This window comes from Amia ocellicauda, chromosome 14 (assembly GCF_036373705.1).
Source record: "Amia ocellicauda isolate fAmiCal2 chromosome 14, fAmiCal2.hap1, whole genome shotgun sequence".
Classification (NCBI taxonomy): Eukaryota; Metazoa; Chordata; class Actinopteri; order Amiiformes; family Amiidae; genus Amia; species Amia ocellicauda.
The window spans coordinates 13,540,082-13,552,705 of NC_089863.1; the positions used below are offsets into that span (position 1 = coordinate 13,540,082).

At 43.2% G+C, this 12,624-nt stretch overlaps 1 protein-coding gene and 1 gene segment (V, D, J or C); one reads left to right on the forward strand and one right to left on the reverse strand.

Annotated features, from left to right (window-relative positions):
* LOC136767282 (zinc finger protein ZFP2-like) overlaps positions 1–4,458 on the forward strand; it is a 150,366-nt gene extending 145,908 nt beyond the window's left edge. Inside the window, 2 exon segments of the mRNA XM_066721062.1 lie at positions 3,876–4,349; positions 4,440–4,458. Of these exon segments, the coding sequence (XP_066577159.1) occupies positions 3,876–4,349; positions 4,440–4,458 (493 nt within the window).
* A 6,848-nt stretch (positions 4,459–11,306) lies between these two features.
* On the reverse strand, positions 11,307–12,279 carry LOC136767283 (immunoglobulin heavy variable 5-51-like). The segment is given in 2 exon segments: positions 11,307–11,626; positions 12,261–12,279. Coding segments are annotated over 2 exon segments (339 nt in total).
* Between the last annotated feature and the right edge of the window lie 345 nt (positions 12,280–12,624).

Sequence of the window (12,624 nt, forward strand, 5' to 3'; positions counted from 1 at the left end):
GTTTGTTACTTCTGATGTTTTAATCAGCCTTTACTTGAAAGTTGTAGGTCTTATAATATTTGATTTCTTCTTCAACCACTAGAAAAGTTCAGGGTGTGTTGTTGCTCATGTCCTCAGTGGGCATCTAGTGGCCACAGACAGTCACAGCAGGAGAATGACACGCAATGTCCTGTCAGACCGTGACATGTCCATCTGAAAGAAAGGATTTGTTCTGTTTTGTTTTATTCTATGACTACATCTTATCAAAAGTAATGAAGTAGAGCTGATCAAAGGGAAGTGTTGGCCTTCAGCAGTTCATTGTTCTCGTCATTATTCTGCACATTGAGTTGCAGTTTTTGGACCCAGAGGAAAGACGACCACACACAGTCAACTGCTCCCACTTTCAGCAGCAACCCGACTGTCAGTAATGTTTCATGTACAATTCAATATTCAAGATCCAATACTGACACAATTAGCCATTGCATGACGGGAACAATACAACACTCCTCTTCACTGTACGTCCAGAATCCTAGTAAAAGTCGAGTAGTATGTGCTGTAGCTGTATGTGCACTTTATAAGCCTTTGTATATATAAATACCAATTGGCACATTGGACAGGTGAACATATAAATTATAACAATTCATAATTATTATTCCATGGCACTCAGAATATCACTAAAGTCCTTAACAGTTGAGCACGTATTCTCTCCAAGCGTCTCTAATAACAAGGGCTATAGTGTCCTAAACTAATGCAATACAGACTAGCAGTGTGTCTGTGTTCAGAGAGCTCCTCACTAAACACAGACCAGCAGTTAGAGAGACCAGCAGGAGAAAAGCAAAGCCCTGAGCCCAGTCTCTGACACCCAGTGGATGGACAGCAGTCCCGCTGTCTCCTCTGTCGGTCTGTCCTCCCCGCACACACGGCTCTGTCTCGGCTCTGGTCTCCCTTCAGGGAAGCGCCACTGCGGCTCGGATGGGACCGGGATCCAGTCAGGGCAAAAGAAAAGCAGGACAGCGGCTGTAATTGCTGGAGCAGCCTTGGGTGTCTGTGTGTTTGACTGACACAGTGTGTCACACGGCAGCGGCGCAGCAGGAGCTGAAACACAGACGCAGCGCAATAAAGCTTCCTATGAGCTCTCAGCACTGCGGCTCTTTACTATGGGCAGCAATAACAGCTGCACTGATCATAATAACACCGGTCACACGCACTGCACTCAACCATGAGTGTCATCAAGCAATTCAACCCACACAGGGATGCGTTATATGAATGAGCCTCTGTCACATCTGTGAACATGAGATAGTAACACAAATGCACTCACTCAGCCTGTTCAGACATGATGGGAACCTAAAGGGAAGATCAAAAGGAAACTGGTTACAATGTACATATTCGTTATTTTGTTCTTGTACTTGCTGGTTTCAAATCTTTAAAAAAGAACAAGAGTGGTTTGCTTACTTTGTGTTTTGTACTGATTTCCTTCAATAACAATATGTACCCATGCCATCATATTTGCTCTCTTGTTTCTTTGGTGGATTTGTACACTTTTTCGTGGGCAGACTGAGTGAAAGGAGTGTTTTATGTTCTGTATTTATGAGCTCTGCTTTTTTCTTCAGATTTGTACCCTTAGTCCAAACAGTGAAAAGACAGGACCTGCCTCTCCTCTTTGTACAATTGTATTGTTTCAGGTCATTTACAATAAACTGACTTGAACTTGATTTGTTGCCTCATTTAAATTAGATACACATTAAATATAACCCTTATTAACCATCATTTGACAAATATCGATGCCACATTGCAGGACAGCTATGTAGGCTGCACTGAGTTTCCCTTGCTTTCTCGGGCGGGATGCGGGTCCTGGCTCTTCTCTTCCCGCAGTTATTACAGCAGCGATGCGCACTGCGAGGATCACAGTCGCGACATGATGCGCTTCCACAGCGAGCGGACCTGCGCACCGCACTGTGAGGGGTGGGGGGCTGTCACTCACCTTGCAGGCCGGGGGTGTGGTTGGGGGTTCAATCTCAAATGTAATCAGTCTGGGGAGGACATGACCATCCTGACAGAGAGACAGAGAAGTTACTGTGCGTGTGGTTGTATGTGTGCGAGCGTCAGAGAAAGTGTGTGAGAAGTGTGTGCGAATGTATATCTTACCAGCCTGAGCAGTTGGGGGAACTTCTCTCTGATGGCGCTGTCAGACAGGGAAACAGAGGAGAGCAGTGTGACTACAGAACCACAGAGCAACTCTCTCTCTCTCTCTCTCTCTCTCTCTCTCTCTCTCTCACACACACACAACCACAGAGCAACACACACACACACACACACACACACACACACACACACACACACACACACACACACAAACAGCCACAGAGCAACACTCTCACACACACACACACACAACCACAGAGCAACACACACACACACACACACACACACACACACACACACACAACAACACATACATGCACACACACACAACCACAGAGCAACACACACACACACACACACACACACACACACACACACACACAAACAGCCACAGAGCAACACTCTCACACGCACACACACACACAACCACAGAGCAAAACACACACACACGAACACACACACAACCACAGAGCAACACACACACACACACACACACACACACACACACACACACACAACCACAGAGCTCACACACCTGATGTAGAATGGCTGATCTTTGAAGTTCACGCTGAATTTCCACAGTAGCCCAGTATCGCTAATAATGTGTTTGCAGGCAAGATTAAAAATACACAGCAGATGCAGACCCGGACATTGTGTTGGAGAAGCAAGTTGTGTTGTGTTGTTGCTGTGCCATTGGCAGGGTTTTAAAAATACTGAGGTCCAAATACTAATATTTTAACAGATAGCATGCAAATCTATGATGCACAATAAAGCTGTAACTTCATTGGCAAGTCAAATTTATAAAATATAAACTGTAATACGGATTCGTCTTGTTCAGCCACTCGTTTTTTTCTTTTGTTCAGAGATTAGAGATGACAGCAGCAGCGCTGAACGATGTCCAGGTTTGAAATAAAGCAGAATAATGGCATTAGACAGAGTTTCCCCGTTTTTGGAAAAGTATCGAAAAGTATCGATTATCAAAATTCATGGCTTGGTACCGGTACCAAGATGACTGGACACTTTATTAGCACTTGTGGATGATGTTGTGACATAATGACTGGTGTAGGAATCGAATGAACTGTGAGTTTTCAGAGCTGCCGTTCACAGCACTGTGTCGTCTCTCCCCCAGGAGCTGTAGAGGCCAGCGCTCTCCCTGACTCTGGGGAAAGGGCTCCCACTGAGCAGCAGCACTGGGAGCAGGAGTGGGGCTCCAGTCTGAGGCCAGAGCTCATGAAGATCCACCCTGAGCTGGACTCCACCCACACTGCGGATCTCTGCAGGACCAAGTCTCTGGGGTCTGAGTGTGGACCCAGTGCAGCTGGTGCTGAGCCGGGGTCTCCCAGAACACAGTGTGGACCCAGTCTGCTGTGTGATCACATCAAAACAGAGGACGACACACTGGAGTGTGTTAACACAGTGGAGCCGAGAACACAGACTCCCTTCAGAGTCGCACTCAGTCATCTCACAATTGACAAGATTAAACACAGCGCCTGGGACCTGTGGCCTGAGCTCTCTGTAGCTGGACAGTGTGACCTGTGGCCTGAGCTCCCCATAGCTGGACAGTGTAACCCAGATTCTGCTGCCTTGAGAACAGGGCTCAGCGGTACGGGTGGCAGACTCCCTAGACCACCTCGCTCCTCCAGCTCCCCCTCCTCACCACTGCGGTGTGGAAAACAGCGTCCCCATCACCAGCCCCAGAGTAGGAAGAGCTTCACAGGGGCATCAGAGGTTATTAGGCAGCACCGCACTGTCAGAGAGAGACCATTCAGCTGTGCCCAGTGTGGGAGGAGTTTCTCTCAGACTTCTGACCTCAACACACACCAGCGCATTCACACAGGAGAGAAACCGTACTTCTGTGCCCAGTGTGGGAGAAGTTTCTCCCAGGCAGCTAACCTCAACACACACCAGCGCATTCTCATAGGAGAGAGACCGTTCAGCTGTGTCCAGTTTGGGAAGAATTTCTCTCAGGCAGCTAACCTCAACACACACCAGCGCATTTACACAGGAGAGAGACCATTCTGCTGTGTTCAGTGTGGGAGGAGCTTTTCTCAGGCAGCTAGTCTCGTCAGTCACCAGCGCATTCACACTGGAGAGAAGCCATACTTCTGTGGCCTGTGTGGGAGGTGCTTTTCTCGGGGATCTAATCTCAACAGACATTCACACAGCACAGAGACCATAACGTCCAGTATGAGAAGAGATTCACTGAAGCGGGAGTCTCACAGTCTTGGGTGGGCATTATTGACATTGTTATTATTATTATTGTTGTTATTGTTATTGGTGTTATTATTAAAGATTTTTTATCATCCATGGCTTCTTAGATGGTTTGACTATCACTAACATGCATTGTCTTCTAGAGACACTGTATAACACGTGTGACATCATCACAGTGAGAATTTATCCATTCTGCAGAAACTGCTGGGTACTTACTGAGTGTCGTTTCATAGTGCACAGAAACGTTTATCATGTTTATGTCTGTAAAGCACTTTGAGAGTCCCAAAATGCTTAATACTTGTGAGAGATACAGAGAACGCTCTGGAAGTGAGAAATGCACAAATTGGGCATGACTGCACTGCACAAGTGGAACTCTGCACTGCAAGCTGCATGCGTGGCTGGGGCTGGGACACAGCGGCGGGTCCGTCTCTGCCTCTCGGCTCTGCGGCAGTTTGCTGTGGAAGCTGCGGGACACAGAGACACTGCGGTCAGTCAAGCCTTTCTGAGCGGCTCCAGCCCGGCTGTCCTCGGCTCCCAGCGGCCTGACGAAACACGCCCTTCGGGAGGGGTGGACGGCTGCGGAGGAGATGAGTGGAGCCCCGAGTGGAAATAACCCGCAGGCAGAGAGAGGCTGAGGTGCCGAGGCGGAGGCTGCGGGAGCTCAGGGCGGAGAGGTGGGTCGAGTGCTGCCGGGCCCTGGAGCGGACAAGTCGCCGAGGAGAGTCGAGGAGCCGGGGAGAGAGAGATGTGGGCAGCAGGCTCAGGTACCCGGATGTGTGTTTGAGATCCAACACAAACACTGGAGCTGAACAGCATGAAGAGAAACTTGAATGAGTGTTTATAATGTCTAATGAGTGTGTATATAATGTCTAATGAGTGTGTTTATAATGTCTAATGTGTGTGTATATAATGTCTAGTGTGTGTGTATATAATGTCTAGTGCAGGGGTAGTCAATAGGTGGACCGTGGGCCAAATCCGGACCGCCAGACAATTTTGAATGGACCGCGAGAATCATTTAAATTAATTTATTATCATGATTTTATTTTTGTATGTATTGTTGCGGAGGTTTGATGCACTCAGTGCTTGTATTGTGTGGAACCTAGTAGCAGCCCTTCCTGGTTATGACCCAATCGGATGTGACGTATTCATACCGGATGTGCTGTAGAGCTGCTGTTCGTCAGTGAGCTGTTGATGGCGCGCAGATTCCCTGTTCGCGTCTCTGGACACATTCTGGACTGGGGCAACAGCAGCACTATGTACTCGCCAAAAACACAGATATTCGCTTTGTTTTCCTGATTTCTATAAATAAACAGCTAAACTGCGGATCGTTTGACGTGTGGACATATTTCAACCTCGCCTCCAAAATATGAAAGTGCATGACCAGGGATGTGGAGGGGCTCACAGTGCCATTCCCCTAGAAACTCCTACATCAGGGGTGTAAACAGCTGATTTCCAATGAAGACGCATATTTCTAGCAGGTGCACGAATATAAAATTGTGCATCCTCACCCGTTTCAATCACAGAGACCCACTGACATAGATCTGTGATTGACAAGCACCAGAAACCATGTTTAGTTTGCATGTATTATGTGGGTTGATGTGTGATTTTTCACTAGTGATATGTGGTTCTGAAGCAAAGATGTTTGAGTCCAAATGACTTAGAATGTCGCATTTCAGATCTTAATTTTCAAACTCTTCTGGGGGATGACCCCCAGCCCCCAATCCCAGAATTCCTAAAAACTGCTCACTGGTTCTGTGTATGTCTGTGTCTGTGATTTTATGTGTTTAAAACGTTTTGAAATATTTGTTTTAATCGATTAAAAGAAAAAAGGACAATAAACCATTTCCATGAAAGCAGTCTGCCTGGGCCCTGCCCTCATTGTCATCCTGCAGCCCCGCCCAGGTCCCGGTGCTACACAGTGCAACTGCACACTGCGGCATTGATGTGTGTGTGTGGGTCATGACAATGCCAGACATGTAATATTGCATTTCTAGTGGAAGGATTTTATTTGTTACCCAAGTACAAATAACTGACACTGGTATTGTTTAATCTGTTCAGTTATTTTGCACATGCACATTAGTTATTTAAAGTAAGGTATGAGTGTATTGTTTGAAAAAATGATGAAGTAAAGTAGTAACATGAAAATTAATAAGTAATGATCATCATAGGCTACATAATTCTAAAGACCACAGTTTAACAGCAATGCGTTTGGGTATTCATTTCATTTTTTATATATATTTTTGTGCTACAATCCAGACTAGTCAACTAGTTCAACTAGCATACACACATACACACACACACATACATGTACAACACACTCCTTGATGGTACTTGCTGAATGCTGAATGCTGTAATGAGTGTAGAGCAGGGGTTTCTAACCAGGTCCTGGACAGCCCCAGTCCACTTCATCTTATAGGTCACCTTGAAACACCAATGTCACCAAACACACAAGAGTTATTAGTCAATGAAGCAGCTCACCGTAGGGAATTCCTGACTCAGGAGGCTGAAGGTAATCAGACGAGAGCTCCAGCAGGACTTGTGGACCTGAGAGAACCTGACGCGTGTGAAATACTAATATAAGACAAAGCAGCACTTAACACTATCATAGTATTTGCTCTAATGTATAGAACATGCACCTGTTTCTATTTGTGTGTGAAATTGCTCATATACCTTGGTCTAATGTATAGAACATGCATGTTTTTATATTTTTCCCTTATTCTAACTCATTACATTTATTTGTACAATATTTGAATTGTGGTTGTTATTTATGATGAATATATAACTGTTCCAGTAAGTTACTAGTTAAAACTTGTTCGCAATTATGTTTTCTCTGCTCAAACTTATCTCCGCGGCAGGTGGAAACAATTTCTGCTCGAGTAGTGATCCAAAATGATCTATAACATGTTCTTATCAGTACAGTGTGTACTGTGTCCTTGGTACCAGCACTTCCATGTCTGAACTAATTACAAAGAAAAGCTTATGAAATTTTGTTTCCCGTGCTGTGTACTGTGTCCTTGATATCAACGTCTCCATGCTTGAACTAATTATAAAGAATACCTTACTAATTATTACTTCCCATGTCTCAGAACTGCCCCGGAAAATATCACCCTGGTTCGGGACGGCCCCGAAACTCCGAAATACTGCTTGTACATGTTTAAAAGTCTGTGTGAAACGTTCAATAAACTGAAGAGAAATGAATGGACTTTGGTGTCTGTGATTTTTCCTTCCCCAGCGCTCGTCTCCTGCTAAAAGTCTCCACTGTTGCTTGAAACGGTGACAGGTGCCTGATTCACTGGGGAATCCAAAGGGTAGCTTCAAATGCAGTGTTGAACCTTAACACTTGCAATGGCAGTTTGACAGTTATTCAAGTTCTTTCCTTATTCCTCCTCAGCTGTGTTGCGGCTTTTCTTTAATTCAATGACTGCCCCCTTCTGAAGCCCAGAGCAGCAGAGTTATAAACTAATAATGTGAACATTGATTTTCTAGAGATTGTGGGACAGGTGGATTATCTGATCATGTATATTGTATGTATATTGTATGTATATTATATTTAATGTGTTGTTGTTGTTGCTGGCACCTATTGTATGAGCCAGAGAATTTATGTATGAAGATGCATACATTTTTGTATCTGTTTCTGTTTCTGCACACTGTATTTCAACAGAAACGTAATCCTGTATGCTGGATTCATGTAGCCAGCTACAGCTTAGGTTTTTGCTTTAACCAAGTCTGAAAAGGTGTTTTAAAGCCTGGATTTCTGTGCCACGGCATAGGAACTAAAGCAGTCAACCCTAGTCCTGGAGGACCTTTTACCTGCTGTTCTATATTCCAACAAAGCTCTGTTACTTAATTGAAGTAACATTTTTATATTTTACTTTTTACATTGTGTAAGTGAGTTTCCTTAATACACGTTCCTTGTGAAATTGTATATTTTAAACCCCTAAGCTTTAAAATTTAATTAGGCTAATGGAGAGCTAGATTGCAGCAAAACCCAGCAGGGTGGGAGTCCTTCAGAAGTAGAGGACCATTACTCCTGTCAATTAATTTCAGTAGAAAGTAAGACCCCACATTTGCTTTCTTTAAACATTATTGAGGTGTGACTAGAATCCACGACCCTGAGATTTAGAGCAACAGATTGTTCTAACCACATTTACTGATGTCAAGTTGTTCCATGCAACTGTGTTAAGTAACTTATAAGGTGCTTAATTTGATATGTGCTGTTCTACATATGATTAACATGAACTCAGATGAAGTGCATGACATATTCATGTGTTTATCCTCTGATATTCATGTATTAATTCATGTGGAATTATGATACCTTATTGTAAAGTGTGACCAATGCTTTCAAATACATTATAAAACAATAAATTGGAAAAACTGGAAAATAATCAGATTCACTGAGGTTTACCCATTACGTTTATGGTCAACAAACTTAATATGGTTATGTTCAGTTCATGAAAGTTAGATACATAGAAACAAAACCAGATTATAGTTACCTAATCCAGTTAAATTAGTTTTAATTAACTGAGTTTAATTGTTCTTGTGGAAATGCCTGGTTCTGTTAAATTGAGAATGCTGGTCATCAAAAAACTGTCTCCCAAATAATCCACTGGATTTATTCAGGCTTGAAATAAATTGAGTTTGAGTTTGAGTCGATTAAGTATCCAAAGAATGACAACTGGATTTGATTTAGTTTTACATTGTATTTTTACTAAATGAGCAGAACTAATGCAAAAGCAAAAGGCTTCTGCTCAGACTTGAAGTAGAACCTTCTTTGCAATGTAGTAATGAATCAGTGAGAGCTGACAAGTAATTGCAAATACCAAGCTTTCTTGAGCACCTAGCTGTTCTCAGCTGTCTTGTTTGTCAGAACCCCAAGCTAGTACAGTAAAACTGAGTTCCTTACTGTCTACTCAATGAAAGAACTTCCTGGCTTCAAATTGCTTTGTCTCTGTAGCCAACACTAACCGTGACTATTGCTTTGAGAACTTCACTTGCTCTTAGAAGCACTCACTCAGTTTTGCCTTGAAAAGCAAACATTTTTCAAAAACTCTCCATGAAAAGTGCTTTTAACAGGTTTGCAAGTAAACAGCTTAGCAACAGCTTAAGTAAACAAGTAAACAAAGCCACATTTTTCTGCACATCAAAAAGAGCATCTGGACCTTGACTGAAAGCCTCCAGAGTCTTGGTGGTTGATGGTCAGGAGATGTGGCTGAGGAGCGCTGTGTCCTCCTGGTCATTTTGAATCTCCAAGATTACAGGTAATCCTCATACAATTTTATTTAATGTTTTTTAATTATCATTGCTATTAAAAGCAATAGGCCATTTAAAAGTTTTAATAATAAAATCACAATAAGACACAGACACATACAAACAACCAGCGAGCAGTGCAGGCTAGAGGAGGCAACTGATTCAGCTCTCTCACTTCCTCCTAATAATCTATAAATACCCTGTCCTTATCACACACCCCCAGCACTCGTCGTTTCACATTATTATTATTATTATTATTATTATTATTATTATTATTTCTTGGCAGATGCCCTTAAGTGCAATACAAAGTTCACATCCCACCACCTGCCCTCTCACCACCACTGCAGCAGCACATGGGCTTATTTCCCATGTTTGGACAAACCTCTTTACATTTCAGCCTCTCACATCAAATCACAAATCAGTGTTGTAAATTACTACATTAAGGTAATCAGGGTGAAAAATGTGCAGTGGGCTGAGATGGTGAGGTTATATTTGCTCTCTGGTGAAAGCTAAAATTATAATAATTAAATCCATGTTCTCAGGTATAGATCACTCAGTAATCTTTGGTGGATGATTTGTTATTTTATAGCACATAGCATTCCAGACGCAGTAGGCAGGTCTAATCTTAATCAATTCCCATGCCAGGGTTTTCCAAATATCCTTACTTGTTTGCAATATACTACTGTAGCAGAGTTCACTTGGATATCCTTACTTCTTATATGCACTTGGGTATTGTTACTAATCAGACACTCAGGTACTTCATTGCAAAAGCTCTGTCAAGTTGATCACCAGCTGTTCCCGTCAGATATCTGCATTAAAGCGCCGCTCCCCTCCGTGGGTGCGCTGGGGATTCCTGAGGGAGACACCATGTGTGAAGGTCTAGATGCACTGGGGCAGCAGAGTGGCCGGTTGTCCCAGTGCATCCCCACTTATAGTCCACCAGGTGCTTGTGGCTTTTGCCACAGTGATGATAAATCAGCCCTTAACAGTGCATGCTCAAATAAACTTTGATATCCATTCAAATGCTTTCCCAGTTGGTTGATGAATCCAGTATGTTTAAAGCTGCTGTCAGTCAGGGAGTATCCAGACACTGCAGGACAATGTAGTGACTGCCTAGGGCTTCCAGTGTCTGATGCTGACCGTGTTCAAAAAAGACAAGTGTGTTACTTGCACATAACAGAAAATACAAATTACACTGAGAATCTAAAGCATGACCGATATATACTTACACTGGACACACCATGCAGATTCCACAGAAATATGAAGACTGTGGGAAACTACATTGTGAGTATTGGAGAGCAGCAAAATGTAAAGTGATGAATGTTGTTAGAAAACTGTCTTCTTGGATCAAGAATAGATTGTGTTAAATCGGTTGTGTGAGACAGCAGTGCAAACAACCTCAAAAGTCAATTTCCACATTTCACCCCATGAGCTGTAGTGTTAGAAATGGCATTGACATGAGGTGCCATGGCATAAAAGGTTATCTGTGAGCCCTTAAATATTCTTGCTTTTCTTTACAGATATTCATTGTGATATTGTGCCGACTAAATCAGAAAATAATAATAAATAATAATAGTACACAGCTGTGTCTTCAGACTTCAGGCTGGTAGTGTCTAAATAGGCAATGCTGTTAGAGTTTTCTTCTGTTACTCTTTGCAAGACATCAAAATTACTCAAGTGTTGTATTCACAGTAACCACACACATTCAAACAGTGCAATGAATTCCCTCACTGTGTCTCTCGGGCACAGTAGTACAGCGCAGTGTCTCCAGGCTGTAGGCTGTTCAATTGCAGCTGCACTGTGCTGCTGGAATCAGACTTGGTGATTGTGATTCGTCCCTGGACAGACTGTTTGTAGTATGTGTCTGAATCATAATAAATTGTTCCCAGCCATTCCAGTGCTTTCCCAGGGGGCTGCCGAATCCAGCCTGTAGCATAGCTGCTGTCACTCAGGGAATACCCAGACACTGCACAGGACAGCCTGAGAGTCTCTCCTGGCTTCTTCACCTCGGAGGCAGGCTGGGTCAGCGTCACATCGCAGCTTGCGTCTGGAAATGAGAAAAGAGAACAAACAGGATTATAGTTCAGTCTGTGAACTCACATGGTATTAAATAATGCAGGATGCCTTTAAAACTGAAATGCTTTACATTGCAGACAGATGAAGACAAACACTAATCCTGCTGGGGATCTCATGGTTTTGCTCTGGAAAGTATATAAGTGGCTTCATCCACTAGAGTGAATCAGCTCAGTCAGCTGGCTGTCTTATGAAGTCAGTGGCATTGCTTTTTGCATGAATGATTTGCATAACAAATAGCTAGCCTGCCTTTCTTTTCTCTGCTCCATGAACTTAATTGATGGTTCAGAGCAGACATATACCAAGCTGGGAACTATAAATAAGTCTGGTTCTGCTGTTCTGCTTCTATTTCTCATCACCATTGTTCAAGGTCCCTTTTTCTTTAAATGTCTGTATTTATTTATATAGTCTGTATAATGCATTCCTATCTAATGATGACCTAAAGTGTAATTGGAAATAGCTTGGAATGCAGAAAGTATTACATATAATTAAATATTATAATCATAACATTATTGTGGTACTGTAGAAACTATAAATGCTCTGGCGTATCGATTCATACATCTATAGAATTAGTCACAGACATTGTAAGTGAAGTGGGGAAAGCCTACATGTGAATAGTTTCTCCATGGCATAAGCACTTACACGCTCTCACAATGTTCTCTAGTGGACAGTTGGTGCAGCAGTCTATAGCTCAGTGTGTGCAAATGTCTACATTTAGTGCAGAGCTCTGTACTACGTTGAGTACTAGTACGGTACTATCTCGGGATCATCCCCAGCTGCAGACTGAAGTTAGTACCCATTGCAATGATAAAAACGGCGGAGCAGAGCTGGAGACTAGCTGATCCCCAGCTTTAGTCCGGTACTAAGGATTGAGTTTATTGTTCTGCTTCCAAGTGGAAAGTGAAGTCAGTGAAGAGGCTGGGCCTCGGCTCAAACCTGAGCAGAATGCCTGTAGTGACGTGTTAGAGCTGC